A 19,929-nucleotide genomic window follows, 5' to 3' on the forward strand; every position below is an offset into this window, starting at 1 on the left:
ACCCATCGCTTCCAATTCTATTACAGCGGGAGAGCCAAACAAAGTCAGAACTCGCTTTACTTCCTTAGCAGTATCGGCGTTTTCTGATACCCTTTACGTTACTTTTGCACTTATAACCAAACAATAAAGGGAGACCGTACCCAGAGCCCAGAGCACGCGCGGAAGACCGTACCTCAAAAGGAATGGCACGTGTGGAGTAGGTGAGTACGCGAGCACGGGACATCGCCGCAAAAGATCACACGACCCACCGTCGTCGAACGAGCAGCCAAGTTTTACTTTGAACTGATATGCGCCCATGCTCCGTGCGATCAGCTCATCGCAGAAGAAACCTGGGCGGATCGGATGCGCTGCCGAACGGATAATTTGATCCTCGAAAATGTGGCACGAGCTCACTACCGTTTGACCGTCCGTTGGATGCGTCTCGGCAGAGACGACGGCGACGGCGACGGCGATGCTTCGGCAGAGACCACCAGCGGGTAGGCACGTCTGTGTGTTCCTCTAGCATTCCTGCTACCATGGGTAGTGGCTAGGTAACGGCTCAGCTTCTCTCTCCCCTCTCTTTTATAAGCCTTCGGAAAGCAAGGTTTTTTTGTCTCCGGCCTTCCTGCTCCCTCTGTGTCCATGCACAGTACCATGAAGCTCAGAGCACAAGTGATAGTGCTAGCGGCGGCAGCCCATGTTCGGCTGACGCTGCCGACGGCGCAATGCTACTGGCTCAACCCGGAGATCTACGACACCGGCGGGCTGAGCCAGGGCGTGTTCCCTGAGGGGTTCGTGTTCGTGTTCGGGACGGCCGCGTCGGCGTACCAGGTCGAGGGGATGTCGAAGCAGGGAGGGCGGAGGCCGAGCATCTGGGACGCCTTCATCGAGGTACCAGATAAGTAGCAGAGTAGTTTACACGTTTCAAGAACAAAAGCATGCTTGTTTTTCTTCGATAAAGAAACGTTAGTGGTGTGGTGAACAGGTGATACATGCAATTGTGTTTTTTTGGTAAACAGGGACGATCCCTGACAATGTCACCGCTGATGTCACGGTCGACGAGTATCATCGGTACAAGGTCATGTGTATCTTGTCTCGTGTAAGTATTTTGATCAGTATGGTTTTTTCTTTCTTTCTTTGGTGTTTCTTGTGTTGATGCCAGATGGATGTTCTTTGAGGTGTAGGAAGATATGAACATAATGAAGAACCTGAGCTTCGATGCGTATCGGTTTTCGATTTCTTGGTCTAGGATTTTCCCAAGTAAGTGACTTTGATTTATAAAATTTTTATTTGGTCAAGGAGTTTGTGATGCAGAATTCTGTATAATATTCTGGTCAGGCGAACCAGGAAGGAGTGGAGTACAACAGGCTCATATATTACATGATTCAGCAAGGTAATTTTCACATATGACTTGCCTAACCTTATAAGAAACCAATATTTGTACCAGATTTCTGACATATGATTCCTCAGAAAAGATTCCTGACTTATGGTTTTCATGCTAAATCAGGCATCGCCCTATATGCAAATCTCTACCACTATGACCTCCCGTTGGCACTCCATGAGCAGCACCTGGGCTGGCTTAGCCCAAAGATTGTGTCAGAATTTCAAATTATGAACTGTGTCATTCACATTTCATATTGATTTAACCATGTGTTTGATAAAAGAATGTGCATTGTACCCATGAAGGGAGGCGTTTGCAGATTACGCCGACTTCTGCCTCCAGTCGTTCGGGGACAGGGTGAAGAACCGGTTCACTTTCAACGAGCCAAGGTGCGTCGCTGCCCAGGGCTACGATAATCTTATATTTACTAATTAGAGGCTCCTTTTGGTGCCTCCATATTAATCCTAGAAAAATCTTAGAAATTCTCATAAAAAAGCAAAATATCCGACCGTCAAATTGATTGATTGACTAACTGTAACCCTAGATCAACAACCAGAAGAAACAAAAGATTAAAAAACAAATCAGAGTCCAACTCTAAGACTACTTCCTTCCTGATCTTTCCTTCTTCTTTTTTTATAGATATCCTTTGTCCAACAAGGTTACGTTAGCAAACTCCAACTTAGTTACGTTAGCAATAAACACACTTTTCTAAATCAATTAAAATATACCAATTAAATATACGTGTAATCAGATATTACAAAATTAAAACAACAAAACGCAAACATATTACGGATTATCACATAAAAGTAATATCAAAGAATTTATAATGTATCTCAAAAAAATAATATGAGATACGGTGACAATATTAAAAATAATAATAATTTCAAAAAATCAAGAAACAAATAAAAATCAATTTGCATAACACATAAAATGAAAATTATAAATTAGATCTATTCACAAATAATAAATATGATTTCAATATTATGAATAAAAATTACATTTATATTTTATATTCTAATATTTAAATATAAATAGCTGATGTATCTTAGCATATAATTATTATTAACACAAATATCTAAAATTCAGTTGTATGCTAAATTTCTAGCCTGTACAATCGCACATGTTGATGCGCTAGTGGCTACAATGCACCGGGAAGGTGTTCTTCGCGCGACGCAAGAGGCAACTCCACGACGGAGCAGTACCTCGTTGCCCACCATCTTATCCTTTCTCATGCAGCTGCTGTGAAGCGATACCTCGATAAGTACCAGGTAAACTACAAGATAGCAATTCAGTTCAAGGACCAAAACTGTACACCACACAGTGTAATTTTCAGTTCAGCTAAGGTTTTACTGTCCAAGTATATATAAGAGATTGGTCTGTATTTCTGTCAACTGAACAGCTTTACCAAAAGGGGAGGATTGTAATTCTCTTGGATTTTGTACGGTTCGAGCCTTTCAGCGACAGCAACGCAGATCAAGCTGCAGCGCTGAGGGCTAGGGATTTCCATCTTGGATGGTAAAACCTGAATTATACTTGATTCATGATGAACTATCAACGCTTACCTTATAAGTTAAGGTGTTTCAGTGACAGTGATACAGTGTAGCCATAAACGGTAAAAATTTAAAATTAGATGACATATATGAGCGTATTTATCAAAATAGACAACATGTTATCGTATTTATAAATTTAGCATCCATATTCCGCGCATCATTTACCGAAAATGGATTTTCGGTATATGTACGCCGAAAAACCCATATTCAGCACACCGTGTGCCGAACACGGTACGGTAGCCCATATTCAACACACAATATGTCGAATATCAACAGCATTCGGTACACGGTGTGCCGAATATGACCAGGACGTGAGTTGACGTGACCGCACGGCAGGCAAAGGTTATATTCGGCACACCGTGTGCCAAATACAGCACTGTAGCCCATATTCGGCACACGGTGTGCTGAATACGGTTGATATTCGGCACACTGTGTGCCGAATATGTGCTACAGTGCCATATTCGGCACGCGGTGTGCCGAATATGACCGGGCTCACGGTTTTTCGGCTTACGGTGTACCAAAATTCTATTTTCGGTAAATGATGTGCCGAATACGAATGTTAAAAATTGTAAATACGATAACATGTTTTCTATTTCAGCAAATACGCTCATATATGTTATCTAATTTTGGATTTTTGCCGCCACAAACTGATGCTATCATCCTTTTGAGGGAAACAAATCACTCTGCTGGATTAAAAAAATACAATGAATTTACAATCAATTTACAGGTTTCTTCACCCCATTACATATGGCCGGTATGCGTACTCAATGTTGAAGATTGTCAAGGACAGAATGCCAGCGACGGTGGGGCCGACGACGCGCCAACGCTGGCGCTGCCATACGAGAGCGCCGCAAGCGACGACGCGGTGACCGCGGGATCCCAGCCGCCACACGGGAGCTAGTCAATGGTGTGCGCCCTGCCTCCAGCCGGCCCTCCATGTCGAGCACTAGTGTGGGCCGACCGATGCGGAGCCCCTCCGTGCGGCACACCACACAGCCAGCGTGCTCCAGCATGTGTAACGCCTTGGAATCGAACAATCCCGGATCGCTATTGTCTTTCATCTAAACCTAACAAGTTCGAAAATTATAAGAAATTTCGACAGAGTTTTCCCTGTATATAGTGCTTTATTGGATAGCAAAAATACATTCATTACAGGCAGGATATTTATAAACTGAAAGTAGACATAACCGTCTAAAACTAATACCTGACACAACTCACGGACCCGTTACAATACACCAAAAACAACCACGAGCAGTATACTGACCAATATAACAAAGTACGGTGCTAAAGAGTTATGGATACAACTATAAAGTGTTTTAAGTGTGAACACTTGCCCCTAAGTGATGCTATTTCCCTTTCCGAATATGTCGCGAGCAGAGGTACTAAAATCCAAATGAAATACAAGTGTGAGTAAAAACACTTAGCAAGTACAAATATAAAACCGGAAGAACGGACGTATCAACAGCATCAATGAAGAACAGGAAATATTGGGTTTCCTTTTTCTTGGAAACAACAAGAAGATAATAGTTTCTGTCGATACAGACCGCCCTGAATTTCCTTTGCATTAACCGGTAAGGCCGAGCAAGTGGGACCAACACTCACTCATATGATCATGAACATAAGAATCAAGTTGTCTGGTAACACCCGTTGGCTACTGACATGAGTGGGCTCCCGTCGGGCTTCTAACCGATGGAGAGTGGCATAGGGACGGCATCGTCCTCCTCAAGCTCCTGGACAGCACATGGACGGGGGATCGACAACAGTGAGCTGCGGTGGCGTGCAATGGCGGTGGTGAATTGGGGAAAAGGAGAAGGAGAGGTCCTGGGATGTGCTATTTATAGAGGGGAAGGGGTGGAGTGAGGCGGTGGGCGCGTGACATCAGGCGGATGTTGGTGTGCAGCGCTGCGGCTAGGTGGTGGGGCGGCGCCCACTATTTTTCCCATGTCACGGGCGCTCTGCGCCGTCCAGGCACGGGCGTGAGCACGAAAGTCACGCTGTGTAGTGGTATGGGTGGCACAAGCATGGGCAGAGAGATAGAGAGATAGAGAGAGAGTGAGGAGGGTGTCGCGACGATATTTCTCGGAGAAGGCGGCCAGCGCGATGGCAGGGATAGCGTGGTGTTGTGTCGTGCTAGAGGAGGGAGGAAGACGATGGAGACGCGGGCGTGGATGGCCGACACGTGGGCGGTTGAGGTCGCACACAAACGCGCGAGCGGACAAGCCAGCGCGTGGTGAGGCTAGGCTAGCAGCGCGCGCGAGTGGGTTGAGCACGGAGGAAGGAAAGGGGAAAATGAGCTAGGCTGGTTGTGCCGTGCGATGGAGAAAAGAGGGGGAGGAAGGCCGGGCTGATTATGCGGAGAAAGAGAGAAGGAAGGGGGAGATTGAGCCCGAGGGAAAAGGAAAAAAGTTTAAAAGGAAAAAAAAGAAAAAGAGGTAGGGTTTTGGAATAAATTCAAAAGAGCGTTTTGAATTTGGATTCGAGTTTGGTTTTGTCATAAATTCAAATAGGGACATTTGAATTTGGATTTGGAAGTAACACTCTGAGATTTGGAAGATGATTTGAATCAAATTGGATTTGAGCTGAATAGAATCTAAGAATATATTTGAAATCGAGAGACATTCAATTTCAAATCTCCACACAAAGAACAATAAAAACCATAAACCAACACATATTAACCAATTTAATGTAGGGATTATTTTAGAAACAATTTTAATGCATTTTAGAATACCTGGTCAACTTAATACATTTAATATATGCATGTATAAATACTGGTATATATATACATTCATATACATACCTCCTTGATTTTAGTTAGTCTAATTAATTACAAAAGTTTTAATTTAAAGTAAATTTTGTAATTAATTAATATGTTAAACTCAGGATGTTACATTATCGCCACCCACCGGTTCTGAAATCAGAGATCGAACAGCAAGTGCAAGACATAGTGCAACAAGGACTGATTCAAAATAGCACAAGTGAATTCTCCTCCCCAGTCAAGTGTCGCTTCTGTGTCGACTACTCACAACTGAATGCTTTGTCAGTCAAAACCAAATATCCAGTACCAGTGATCGACGAATTACTCGATGAACTGTCCGGCTCCTCTTGGTTCTCCAACTTGGATCTGCGTGCGGGTTATCACCAGATCCGCCCAAGCGAGGGAGAATAATTCAAGATGGCCTTCCAAACTCATTCGGGTCACTACGAATTCTGAGTTATGGCCTTCGGTTTATCAGGCACTCCAGCCATGTTCTAGAGCGCGATGGACACAACTCTGTCAGCGCTTCTCCACAAGTGTGTCCTTGTATTCTTGTATGATATCCCCATCTACAACAAATTATTCAAAGATCATTTGGTTCACCTGGATAAGGTCTTGCATCTATTACGCACTGATCACTGGAATGTCAAACTCTCCAAATGTGCATTCGCACAGTGGACAATTGCATACCTGGGACATACTGTCAGTGTCGCCGGGGTGCAAATTGATGAATCAAGATAACAATGATTCATGATTGGTCTACACCTACTTCGGTGAAAGAATAGCACAGCTTCGTGGGACTTGGCAGAAACTGTCGCAAGTTCGTTTGTAAATTTGGCTCTATCAGTAAGCCACTGACTGATCTCTTGCGCAAGAACACCATGTTCATCTGGACATCACAAATGGAGACAACGTTCCATGCCCTCAAGCAAGGCTTAATTGAAGTTCCAATTCCGCTGGCCCATCCCTTCACGTCGGTGCTAATCGCTAAGCTATGCATGGATTCCATTTACAAATTGCACGGATTGCCCCTCTCCATCATTTATGACAGGGGCAGGATATTCACGAGCTTGTTCTGCAAGAGCTTTTCAAATTGGTCGGCACCAAATTGAGCATGAGCTCCACGTACCATCTATAAACAGATGGCCAAACCGAGCGACTCAACCAGTGCGTCGAGACTTATTTGCATTGTTTTGTCAACGCGTGTCCGTCGCGCTGGAGCCAGTGGATTGCACAAGGAGAGTTCTGGTTCTACACGAGCTTCCACTCAACACTGAACAAATTCCCTTTCGAGATCCTCAACGGCATAATGCCTCACCATCTCGGCATCGAATCGCCAGACTCTTGTCCAGTGTCAGAGTTGGCAGCTTAGCTGGAAGAACGCAGCTCCAATTTGAGGTGGGCGCTATGGTCTTCTTAAAGCTGCAATCTTATGTACAATCATCAGTCGCCGTCCGATGCAAATCACAAGCTAGCCTTCAAGTATTATGGGCCATTCTGCATTCCAACTCAGTGGCGTATCGATTGGACTTGTCACAATCCAGTTCAATTCATCCAATCTCTCACGTGTCTCAGTTGAAAGCAGCGATCGGAGCCAAGGCTCAGATACTTCCTGAATTACCATCTGCTAACCATTGTCTCCAGGTGCCAAGCTTGTTTTGCAGCGTCGCATGGCCACGCGGGAATCGTCATCCATCGCCCAAGTGCTGGTGAAATGATCTTCCTTACCGGTGGAGTTGGCGACATGGGAGGACACCGAAGCGCCACCGCTCCTTCCATCCGTTCCTGGAGGCCATGGATCTCAAGGAGAAATTCGTTGGCTTTGTTTGCAATTTTAATGGATGCGCCGTGCCGCGTGTCAAAACCGTGGTGGATGCGCCGTGCCGCGCGCGGGGGGCGGGTTTCATGGTGGGAGACGGAACGGGCGGCCGCGGCGGTGAACGCTCTCGCAGTTGACGTGCCAGTCGGGGTGCAGGCGTGTGCAGGCGTTGTGTAGCCTGGATCCGATGACGAGCCGAGCTACCAAGTCGTGCACGCACTGGCGTGGAATAGGACTGTGACTCGAGCGTACGTGATATGCCACAAAAAGTCGAGAGCAAGCTGGTGTTGGATGAAGGCAGTGAACACAACGGGGTGGCGTCTCCGGCGAAGGGGAGAACGTTCTAGTGATACCAAAGCGGATCAAGGCTTACTTTCTTACACGTGCTGCACGCGAAAGTTCAGGTGCAGGTGTTACAGTTATGAACTATCAACGTTTACCTTAGAAGTTCAGGAGAATCAGTGACAGTGTTACAGTTTAGCCCAAACCGATGCTATCTTCCTTCTGATGGAAACAAAGCACTCTACTGGATTAAAAAAATAAACTGAATTTACAATCAATTTATAAGTTTCTTCACCCAATTACATATGGCCGGTATCCTTATTTTTTTAACAGTACAATCTCAGCATGGTTTTCATGAAAAACAACGGGCGTGTGAAGCCTGAGATCAAAACCGCGACCGGCTCGGCCTCTCTCTAATGCTTTGCCACCGGGCTACCAGTCCGTTTGCTCCAGTATCCTTAGTGGATGCTGGAGATTGTCAAGGACAGGCTGCCAGCGACGATGGGGCCGACGACACGTCAGCGCTGGCACCGGATCAAGGAGGCCGACTAAGGGGCGTGCTGCCTATGGGCTTACCTGTTTGCTTGGCATGAACTTGAGGGACCCGTGTGTGCCAAGTGCAGAACAGTATCCGCTTGGAAGATCTTGTCAATAAAGGTGTAGTATGCTGCAAAGCCATGGCGAAGGCTGGCAGACTTCGAGAACAGAAGACGCATTGGATCACCTTCATAGCCAAAAGTGGGCTGCACACAGATGAAGACATTGCCGTACTGCTTCCCATAGACAAGGAAGTTCTCAGCATCAGAAATTCAGAATTGAGGTGCCCACTGGTGGTGCCCAGGTGGCTTGCCCCAGCAAGGAGGCATATGAAGTGTGTGCCTGGTACTTCCGCACATTCATGTGGTAAGCAAATTGAGGCTAGGACTGTTGAACTGGGCTTCCTTATCATGGATCACTTCCTCAATGAGGGCTTCAAGTGTGTCTGGAAGACCCTCAACATTGTAGCCATCCTTCTTGAGATCTTTCAGGACAGAGTAGAGTAGACGGAGTTGCAAACATCCAGATATGCTGCCTACCTCTTCCTCCATTATAAAATTGCAACTGTCTGCAGATGAACCTAGTATGGCATGGGAGTAATTTATCATAATGGATGTTTCTATTTGGTTTTCTAATTTGAAGTTGAAGGCAACTTCAAGAGCAAAAGGAAACTGCAGACAATCAGTACTAGGCAACTTCGGGTAACAATTGCACTCAGGACAATCTAACGACCAGATTTACATGCTGTGTAATGTAAGAAATAAACATACTTGAATATTTGTTATCCACTGTTCCTACTTGCATCAGGTCTGGGCACTGATTTGTTCAAGGATCGGGGCGAATTTTAGTATACCAGCAACTTAACAATGAACAACGTAACTCTTGACGAAGAACTGGTGGTGCTGGTGCACAACCTGAGAAGTCTTTAGACACTCTGGTCGGTTATTCTTATTCTGTTGCATTAAAGGATCTCAAAAGAATGGAAAAACAGAACTTCTCAGCAATCAGCTCTATCACCTAATAACGCTATGTGGTTTATCAAAGTGGTTTGGTCATGAAAAAACAGCAACAAAGATCCACATCAATTAGATTATTAAGCTGAAAAGGTTGGTGTAACCTCCGGTTCTTAGCGAGTTGTTTCTAACAATATTATTTCTTTTATTTCGATGGAAGTAATTTCAGTGCCAATCATGAGATCATATTTGAACTCATATATGGTTAAATTTAGCATGATTTGCAAAGAGGAAGAGAAAGCAGCAGAATTGTTAATTGTTAGAACATGGGATTCTAGAAGTCTCTCTTACATAATATGCATAAATTTCTAGAACAGACATACAAAAACTAGCTGATCAGAAAACATTGAATTTCCACGCCGACGAGACTTTTTAATGATTTCTCTTTATAGTACCAATCTAATGTATAACTTAGATCTAGGATACAAGTGGGCTGGGTTTTGCAGTTCACAACACGCACTAGCTTTTTTGGTTGAAACCCAAATAGTGGATTCAGGAGGTGCAACATGTTGCAACCAACCAAATAGCTTCTACATCCAGAATGCTTTAGAAGAAAAGTAATATTTATGCCTAGATACTTGGTAGGAGCACTTGGATCGGTGATTTGTAGCTTGCAACTCTCCCTTATGATTGTACTTGAGGTCAAACATGGCCAGATGGAGCAAACAACCATCGTCGTCATCCAGTGGGTACTTCTCCTCCGCTCCCTTGCATATCACACTCTGGACGCGACATAATTTGCTTTTGCCAATGTAGGTGAGAGAGGCCCCCAAGCGCCTCTCGGTTTCCTTGCGAAACAACTTGTCCTCCACCATCTTCCAATCCATCCAGTTGCGTGTTGCCCAACTCTGTTGAAGTTTTGTTGCCAATGTCAGAGGTAACTTGGCAGCAACAAATGTAGCCATCCATTTAAATCCCAACCCATGCATGCAACTTGCTGTCAAAGTGACCTTGGCCTCAGAAAGGTAGAACAGAACCCAGTCATGCCATCTCTACACATGATACTTGGTGTTGAACGACTATGTGCTCTTCTGAAGGTCCGTATGGTCCCTGTAAGGCGTGTTCATGGAGATGGTGCATCCATCTAGGTGCATGGCGTAGGAGGTGATTATTTTGTAGATGTTGAATGGTGGTGGTGGCAGCGGCGACAAACTTTTCCAGGACCAACACTCCTCGCTTGGATACCTTGAATCATGATGCAAGCCAGTGGGTGCCCACGACATCACCTCAAAGGAGTGCTGCTTGTTGTAAGCTAGAGATGAGAATTCATAGTGTTTCACAGGCAGCCACTACGATGCTAAAGCCACATTGCAGGTGAGCAAGGACTACAGGGCCAATTGCACATCCCGCCGTCTTAGTGTCGTAGATAAGGGTAGGGGTCTGTCCATAGCATGCATTTTAACAACAAAATTTTTGCTGCCCATGGTGGTGAAGAACATGCCCACATGAGCCCCTGATGTCTCTAACTACAGGGCTGAAGGCTCAGGGAGGTGCCCAGCAACAACAACCCTAGGGCCCTACCAAAGCTAGTCCTGATCTCACTCCTCGCCATATTAGAGGGGAAACCCTAGGTTGCTTTCTCCCTCCCTGACAACCTCCCATGCCCGCCAATGTCGCTTTCTAGGCTACAAGCCCATGTCCTGCCACCACCATCACACACTTCTTCCTTGCCTCCAGCGAGCACCTCCACTGTGCCCTCGCTCGTGTCTTGCCTACCTGGTCTCTAGCATCTCCTACCACCAGCCACCTTCTAACCACCATGTCCTCATTGCCCCCACAGTGGAGTCTGCCCATTACCCAGCTAACAAACCCACGATGCCACCGCTTCAGCCTAGCTATAGGAGTGGAGGCAATCACAATTAATTCCCTCAAGAAGTTGTCCATTGGTTGCATCTTATCAGCAAAGGAATCAGGGATACAAGTATGTCATCAACTACCATAACTCAATGATAGAGTATCATCAAGCAATCACATCTCACATGTCATTGTACATGATATTTGTACACTTATATTACAAGAATCCAAGGCCGCATGAACTAATCATAACCTAGCTATCACAATACAATGGGTAAAAGATGGTCCCTGTCACTGCATCAATACTCTGATGAGCAGGACAAGAACACAAATTGAGCCTAATAATGGGATGGAAATAGACTACCGGAATGACATAAGGGGTGTTTGAAGCTCGCCCGCCATTGTTGGCAACACATGGACGGTTCTATGAGGAGGTGGTTAGCTTGATCATAGGTGTGGACTTCTCGTAGCTCCTAACGCGTTTTCATGAGGTCGATGCAGCACAACTCGGTCAGATGAATTTGGAATCTAGCATGGGGTAGATGTCTTACTTCACATGGCTTCTAACTCATTTCCAAGGGGCCATGTTTAATGCAACACAACTTGGAGAGCCGAATCTTGAAACTATGATGGAGTAGATGTTCTTTACTATGTGGATACATGTATACTAGAATATATATGTAAACACACATACACACACACACACCAAAAATAGAAGTCTGATTCTTACCAAGTGAATGAGAGACTGTATGGAGATGCATACAGACATGCTAGGATTTGTTTGTTTTGTGGAGTTTTTTCTGTTTAGAGCTCTTTGACACATGGTGTGGTGCCGACCATGCATTTTATACTAGTGTTTTTGGATTTTGATATTGAGTTAGTAAATTTATTTTGCAGATAAATGTATATATCTGTTGTATCGTATTGGGGTGGTTGTAATACCCACTAAGTTGAGGACCTAGAGCTACATCAACTCAAACGAGTCAGTTAGCCCCTCCCCCCCCCCCCCCCTTTTACAAGAATACACTCTTTATTACAACAATTGTTGGTATAACAAGGCTCACACTTTTCTTAGTGGCTATCTATCTCTACTAAAGACCTTCTCATGGCCATCCCTAAGACTCAAACTCTTGGTAGCTTTTTGTTCTTCATGATACTATCTTACTTCATGGTGTGGTATAGTACATAGGAGGGCCTAGCACCCCTATTTATAGGATTGCAACACAGTTGGATGCATGACAAGCATCATCATCCCGACCATCCTACTATAAATATCTATCTTATAGAGTTCTCCACAAAACCATCCAAGCTCTAGATATTTTCTTACTTCACCATGAAGAAACTTGTCTACCATCTTCCTTGGTAAATATCCTTGTACTTATGGAAGCTCTCAATGATTCTAGAATGTTCTAATTTTGTCATGACAAAATACTTGCCATTTTCTAGGAGCTTTCATGCAAACATATTTCTCTCTTGTAGTACTCTAAATATTCCAGAGTATTCAAATTTGACCATGAAAAAATACTCCTTGCAAATATCTTCATCATGCTCTTTCCAAAATTTTCTAGAATGCTCCATCAAGTATGCATTGCATTTTCTCAACATCTGCATTTTGTTTTGATGATAAAATGATTTTGGTCAGTTGTGGTTAACATACTTGATGCTACAATATTTGATGATTTAGATGGCTGGTTCGGTTGGCATCGACAACCAAATATATATTATTTAACTGTGATGATTAGCTCAGTTATCTTAAAAACAGGATAACCAGAGGCTTGACTTGGTAATTATTGAGTGAAGTATCTGCATTGTTGGCTTGTCATTGTAACTGCATTACCCTTGTACTACATCTTAAGTGTGTTACTCAATTACGGGAATGTCTCCATTGTCCATGTCTTTCATTTAATTTCCTGTTGTTAGAGAGGTCCGTCAAGATTTTGAAAATGCCGATGGTATTAGACGCCTTCATGAGGAGGGAATGAGAATCCCGTAGCTTGAAGAGGAAGCAGAGAACATCCCAACAAATGAGAACAAGGGTGATCCGGCAAAGTCAGCCAGAAGATGATTTCAACAATCCATCCACGGAAACTTAGGCCTTATTTGGTACGGTTCTGGATTCTCCTAGAAACATTTCGAATTCTGTTTCTCCTTAGAAATATTTCTATGGTGAATCGGAATTAATGTGTACAAACATTTGGCTAGTTAAGTAGATTCATATTCCTGAAGATTGTATGTGAGAGGGGGAGGTGATTCTAGTGAGAAACACCATTTTGTTATGGCTAGTACAAAAACATAAACGTTTCTCTTGGTTTCTTACATGAACCAGAAACCAAACTACCCGTTTGGCAGGGATTCTCTTGTTTCTAGATAGAAATGCTCCAACAATTCTTGCCAAATGCTCCCTTAGTGTGGGTGTCTATTGAAAAATACTCATTCACCTTCATATCATGCTTTGAAAAATATTGCTTCACTAAATACTGATTTTCATAGTGACAATTCCAAAAGTGAGAGTAGAGTGAGTGACATTAGCACAAAGTGCAAATCAAAATAATGAAATTCCGGCAGTTAATGTGGTGTGATCTTCAACTGATGTTCTTCCTATGGATAGGGAATTAGAGGAACCTTATCCTGATATAACGAACATGGTAAAGATTTAAATTCATGAATGATATATTATTGTTCAGCGAATGCAATTTCATAAAAGAAATCCCAAGGATTCTTGAAGAAGATAAAGTCCAGTTCTGCCCTCTATACCTTTTTTCTTCTTTAAATTAGATAATAGAATAATAAACATATCCCAGCATCTACATCCCTAGATGCACATCTGCCCTCTACTACCTAAAAAATAGGCCAGATATCAATAAAATAACTTTCTATTGATGACCATTTTTCCTAGCTTCTATTTCAATTTGAGATAATATTAAGGGAAATTCGTTGGTGACCAGGGGTTCCGGCGTCTCCATTAGCGAAAATACGATATCCAACATGTTGCAATGTTTAAATTTTTTATAAACAATCATGTATGTAGTACACATAATGTTAATTAAACCTACAAAAATTTATTTTCAAATTTATCATTGATACCAAGATTAAAAAAACACAGTGGTAGTGTTAGCACATGATGAACAATGCTAGATTGGATGCTTGTCTATTTTGTTTCTTGACATCTAGGATGAATTTGATGTTGATTTTTTACATATTTATTTAACTTCATGTGTACTACATACATGATTTTATGACAAAATTTTGAAACATTGCAACATGCTCAATTTGCTAATGGGGATGTCAGAACCTTGGACACAAAATCCGCACTCTATTATTAAAGCAAAAAATAATTTTCTGCAGCACATGAATCAGAGCCATCAAGTTTTCTGGCAACATTGTTTGCTTGCTGCAGAGGATTTCACTGTTCTGGAATGTAAGTTATGTTTGTCTGAAACTATTTGTATGACCTTCTTTTTATGCAGTCTTGTGTGCCATTTATGTTACAAATATAAAACAGAAAGGTTTCTTTCAATGAGTAATTGTAATGTGATGTCCTGCTAAACTGTTTTAAGTTATTATCATACTATTTTTCTCATTTTTTATTCTTTTTCTTGTGATTATTGCATTTTCGTTACATTCTTAGATAAAATGGTTTTTTTTCAGCGTTTGTTTTGTACTGTACAATAGTAAACATGCCCCTTCCTACTGTATAAAAAATTCAATGCACCATGGTTTAATGCAGCTCCTCAACCTGAGATAAAGTACCTTACCTGGCATAGATCAGTGCCTTCACAATTTTCACCATCTAGAAATCCTCTTGGGACGAATGCTGGACGCTGTATCTCAACACTTTATAGGTTGTATCTGCAGAACTAATCTGTTTCATGTATGTTCCACAATCAGAGATTGGGACACCTGGAATCAATCTATCTGATTTTGATTCTGCTTTAAGGCCAGCAGCACCATCTGCAGGAGGTACGATGAGAAATGTAAGAAACTGAGACTGAGACACCAAGAATCAAGAGGGGAATATTTTACCCGTGCTACTGTAAAGGACTTGCGTTCAAGAACTCTAGTCGCTGTTCAGAAAATAAACTTTATTTCTAAGAACATAGAAGATCTAAGGGATAAAGATCTTCAACCACAGCTGGATGAACTTCTAATAGGAAGGTATGTTTATCTGTTTCAGTGCCTATCAGCCTATGTAAAAGTATGGTCTTCCTGTGCATTATAACATAATATAGGTGTGTTAGGAACTGCATGCTGCAAGATATTGTCAGATTGGCTTAAAAGAAAAGGGTTTATTACAATAGGCAGTTTGCATTTATTTAAATGTTTATGTATTGATAGCTATGTACATCTGATAGAGTATCTTTTTTTCGTGCAGTTTAACTAGGAATCTAGGATGTGTGCCACAATGCATGCAGTTTAACTTAGTATCCAGAAGCTACAATCTGAAAATACCATTTCGGTCAGAATCTTAATGCTAAGCTGGGCTTCTCCTCTCGGTGGAGTTGAGAAAATTATGTAGAACTTCCAAAATTGGATGGCATTCCACAAGGCTTTACCTCTGTAGCCTGAACTTTTGGTTGCACAAGTGCATGAAACCACTGAAGAGGAAGAAGGGCTCTAGGAAGCAAAATATTGTAGACGTTTCACTAACAGGGTGTTCTGTTGCACCCATTTTCACAACCTGTGAAGTCTGCATAAAGATTCTGGATGATTTACCTAATGCTCGTCGCAACTTTTGCTGCGCAGACTGAAAAAACCAATGAGCTGATCAGCATTCAGCCGATGTTGTTGAAACGGTTAGAAGTCAGAACAGATTGTTGTTTGCTCCATTTTCTCAATTCAGATATGCATGCTCCTTGATGATCAACTAGGTCTTATTAGTCTTACGGATTGTTGCGTTGTGGATTAGATGACTGAGGAAGCACTGTTTTTTCTCATGTTAAAGTAGGTCTCATTTTGATGGTGAGAGCTTGGACGAACAATGCAGTTACAGTACCGCCGATCGACTCAGTCTCGGAGTGCTGGCGTGCCTCCTTGTCTCCGTGACGGGTGACCAGAAGCGCGCGACGGCAGCAATCCTGGAAGGAAGGCAATACACTGCAAATGTTGAACAAGTGCCCCCTCCAACAAGCATCGGGTTATTTTTCAAAAAAGAAAAAAAAAACAACAGACACAACTATGCATTTAATTATAAGCTGAGATGATGTAATAATGAATAAGGGATATATATATCACACGATAAAAAAGTCAGAACTCTTTTCTATTGTCTAAAAAAACAACCATGCACGCTGTGTTATTCAGAGTATCGATCTGTTTTGTGGGCTCAAGTTGTTTATGACTAATTGGCATCTGCAAGTCCGTTCCTGGCCATCTCAACTCGAACTCTCATAACCGTTAAAATTAAAATGCAGGCCACACGTCGTGGATTTCCAAAGACACAACACCATGTGAATCGAGCCAGAAACGCACTTCTCCGGATAGGTATGGGCACAGAGCAATTCGTGATTATCCGAAGATCCACTATAATACAACTTAAAATGACTAATTACTTGATAAAATTGATTTATAATAGATCCACAAATCACTCCACACGATCACGTCCACCCCTACGTCTGGACGAGCCCGGCTAACTTCAATGAACGTGTGTCTGAGGAGGAGCCTCTCCGCTTCTCCACACCACAACACTCGCACGCCGTCGTGTTCCACGAGCGATTGAGCGGTGTGTTCCACGCGCCAGAACCAACAGCCAGCTTGGCTGCGTGGGGACGCGCGCGGCCGGAGAGCGACGCGCCCAGGCCCAGCCGCGATGCCAGGCACAGGCAGCTATATCTCCCGCGCTCCTCTCCCGACCACTCGTCACACACTCTCACTCCACTCCAAAATTTTCACCGGTGCACCGCACGCAACCCGCAGCTGCACCGGTGCACCGCACGCGTGTAGCAGCGGCCCGGCCCGTGCGCGATGGCTCTCCTGCTGCGCGGCTGCGTTGCGCCGGTCGTCCGCGCGGCCCCGGCGTTCCGGCGGGCGGGGCTGCTCCCGCGCCGTCGGCTCGTGCCGGTCGCCTCGGCGGCTTCCTCCACGCCGTCCGCGTTGCCCGGCGACGGCGCCACGGCGGTGGCGTCGTCCGAAGCGCGCAGCTACGGGCCCAACGGCCCCATCGCGCCCACCGCCAAGTCCACCGCCCTCGAGACCACCGTCGAGAGGGTGCGTGGTTGCCCGTTCGCTTGGTTTGATCGTTGCAAGATTTGCTTTGCTTGTGATTCGGGGCGTGACGTCTAAGCTGACGCTGTTGTTGCTTGCGGCAGGTGATCTTTGATTTCCGGTTCCTGGCCCTTCTCGCTGTCGCCGGCTCACTGGCCGGTTCCCTCCTGTGCTTCCTCAATGTAAGCAATCTTGTCATGCTACCTGTGTAATTTCTGATCCTAATTCTAGTCTAATTACATCAAGCCAATCAAAATTAGTACTCTCTCCAAGGAGTTGGAAAATAAATTTGCTGGCAGTACAGAATGGCAATTGCAGAAATTTGCGTGTCTTTGGATAAAGCTTTCTTGAATACTGACATACCTAGTTGAACAGTAGTTAGTTAGTCAGCTAATTGAAATGTCACCGTGTTTGTATACCTTATCTAGTGAACATAGACCAACCGAAGAAGTTGCTGCCCCGTCATTCTTCCGCAATAGATTCTTCGATTCTTCAAGATGTAGAACGATATATATAATGTTAATTCGAGAGGTGCTTCTATGAGCTAGATGTCCCAGTTTTAAATCTCAACTCAATGGTTGACTCCAGATTTCCAGTTATTTACCCCTCTGAGCACTAGATTTTCCCTTCCAATTATCATAGAATCAGCTGAATGGTCGAAAGCCGAATACCATGAGTGTATTTTGACCATAACTTTTAGCAGTACTTTTACTTCTGTTCTTGCTAATTGTTCCTTGTAAACATGATCACTTCTGAAAATGATAGGGTATTTTTGTGTATAATTTCAAATTTTCGACGTTGCTTAAGCGTCAATGCTTTACTACTGAGTACTGATTACTGATTACTGAACAACAACGTTCGTGGACCTTATTATCTGACGTATACTCGTGATCAGGGTTGTGTCTACATAAAAGAGGCATACCAAGTTTATTGGTCGAGCTGTGTCAAGGGAGTTCATACGGGGCAGATGGTCCTCAAAGTCGTCGAGGCCATCGGTGAGATGTTCATCTAGCTAATCTGTTCTGTCAGTTGGCACCAACAATGGTATTTGTCGCGACAATGCGATCCTCTGGCTGTGATATCTCGCTAACTGCTGCTTTGTGGCATACTTCTACCTGATCTTGCAGATGTGTATCTTGCTGGAACAGTCATGTTGATATTTGGGATGGGTCTTTACGGGTTGTTCATCAGCAATGCTTCCACTGAGCTGCCTTCTGAATCAGATCGAGCCCTGAAGGGATCGTCGTTGTTCGGGATGTTCGCTTTGAAGGTAATTGTCAGTGTCATCGATATCAAACTTATCATTCAGCACTCCTCTTCTGCTTGCTCTTCAGTCAACTGCTCAATTCAGACTAACTCCACTGCTAGTGAAAAATTCAGACGATCAGTTACTGAAACATAAACAAACTGTACATTAGCACATAAGCATTTCCTACTCCTGGCTTGAAAACTGTACTTACCATCTCTGCAGTTTTTCTTCTAACTTGAGAAACAAAAAGGCACATGCATATTCCCAAATCCTTTTTGAAGCAAAAGCATGCGATGAATCTGAATTCTTTTCTTGTTCATGCAGGAACGGCCAAAGTGGATGAAGATCACCTCCCTCGACGAGCTCAAGACGAAAGTCGGGCACGTCATCGTTATGATTCTGCTGGTGAAGATGTTTGAGAGGAGCAAGATGGTGACGATCGCCACGGGGTTGGACCTCCTCAGCTACTCGGTCTGCATCTTCTTGTCGTCGGCGTCTCTGTACATTCTGCACAACCTCCACAAGGGAGACCACGAGGAGAATGTAATGCCAAACTTGTAACTCTTTAAAATTGTAAAACAATCAAGTCCGATTTCTTGTAGCTATCAAAGGAACTACGATTTTTTTTTGCAGAATTGTTTATCTCACTGATTGTAACAGCCTAAAGTCCAAACCGGTTTAGACACACTCACACGTTAGGTGGACACACACATCAACCCAGACTTGTGCGTTCAGTGCCAGCACATATGCTATGCCATGTGATCACTCAGGACCCATATGTGCCATATGCCCGTGCCTCTGACCCTTTGAGAGTCAGCTCTGATTAAAAGACTTGTCCTTTTTCAATTCAGAGGGATCTACTGATGCCTATATAAAAAAGCACAAGAATACTCATTCTTAGAAAATTGGTAAGGTCATTTTATTCTTCTTTTTTTACTCATTCTTAGAAAATTGGTAAGGTCATTTTATTCTTCTTTTTTTGGTGATCCTGATAATCTAAATCTAATTGTATGTCAAGATAATAAGACTGTTCCTCTGCTGCTTGTAGCCATAGGCGGAGCTAGGGGGGTTTTGGGTATCACAGCACCACCCAAAAATCCCAGATGCTGGTATATATTAGCTCTTTGTTGAGGGAAAAATCATAAATAGCAGTACATATTAGTGTCACAGGCACATCCAGAATTCTCGTATAGTGGGTGCTCTGGCTCCACCACTGCTTGTAGCATATTCTTTTTAAGGAAATTGGCAGGAGCTATACCGTTTAATTAAGGAGATAGAAAGTTTATAGTACAACCATGGGCATTAGGCCCTAATTTTGCCCATGGGTATTTACCCTGATATTTAAGCCACTGAAGGCGCCGCTAAGGACTAG

The 19,929-nt window shown here is 43.6% G+C and overlaps 2 protein-coding genes across 2 annotated transcripts; both read left to right on the plus strand.

Annotated features, from left to right (window-relative positions):
• Window positions 1–621: 621 nt before the first annotated feature.
• On the plus strand, window positions 622–17,047 carry LOC133890408 (beta-glucosidase 26-like). Its single transcript, XM_062330787.1, has 11 exons — window positions 622–874; window positions 996–1,057; window positions 1,164–1,242; window positions 1,307–1,372; window positions 1,487–1,574; window positions 1,666–1,776; window positions 2,496–2,628; window positions 2,760–2,875; window positions 3,638–3,713; window positions 14,953–15,070; window positions 16,680–17,047. The coding sequence occupies exons 1-11, from the start codon at window positions 622–624 to the stop codon at window positions 17,045–17,047; spliced, it is 1,470 nt and encodes a 489-aa protein (XP_062186771.1).
• Window positions 16,951–19,186, plus strand: LOC133891353 (uncharacterized). The gene is made up of 5 exons (XM_062332067.1): window positions 16,951–17,311; window positions 17,413–17,490; window positions 18,204–18,303; window positions 18,436–18,578; window positions 18,882–19,186. The coding sequence occupies exons 1-5, from the start codon at window positions 17,069–17,071 to the stop codon at window positions 19,116–19,118; spliced, it is 801 nt and encodes a 266-aa protein (XP_062188051.1). The 5' UTR covers window positions 16,951–17,068; the 3' UTR covers window positions 19,119–19,186.
• Window positions 19,187–19,929: the final 743 nt, after the last annotated feature.

This window comes from Phragmites australis, chromosome 14 (genome assembly GCF_958298935.1).
Source record: "Phragmites australis chromosome 14, lpPhrAust1.1, whole genome shotgun sequence".
In the NCBI taxonomy this organism is placed as follows: domain Eukaryota; kingdom Viridiplantae; phylum Streptophyta; class Magnoliopsida; order Poales; family Poaceae; genus Phragmites; species Phragmites australis.

Bases quoted from the DNA above. Each gene is read 5' to 3' on its own strand.
- LOC133890408 (XM_062330787.1), top strand. From the start codon at position 622: ATGCACAGTACCATGAAGCTCAGAGCACAAGTGATAGTGCTAGCGGCG. The intron at 1,243-1,306 runs AGTGACTTTGAT...ATTCTGTATAAT, and splicing joins GTCTAGGATTTTCCCAAGTA to ATTCTGGTCAGGCGAACCAG. The intron at 15,071-16,679 runs GTACGATGAGAA...GATTTATAATAG, and splicing joins AGCAGCACCATCTGCAGGAG to ATCCACAAATCACTCCACAC.
- LOC133891353 (XM_062332067.1), top strand. From the start codon at position 17,069: ATGGCTCTCCTGCTGCGCGGCTGCGTTGCGCCGGTCGTCCGCGCGGCC. The intron at 17,312-17,412 runs GTGCGTGGTTGC...TGCTTGCGGCAG, and splicing joins TCGAGACCACCGTCGAGAGG to GTGATCTTTGATTTCCGGTT. The intron at 18,579-18,881 runs GTAATTGTCAGT...TTGTTCATGCAG, and splicing joins TCGGGATGTTCGCTTTGAAG to GAACGGCCAAAGTGGATGAA.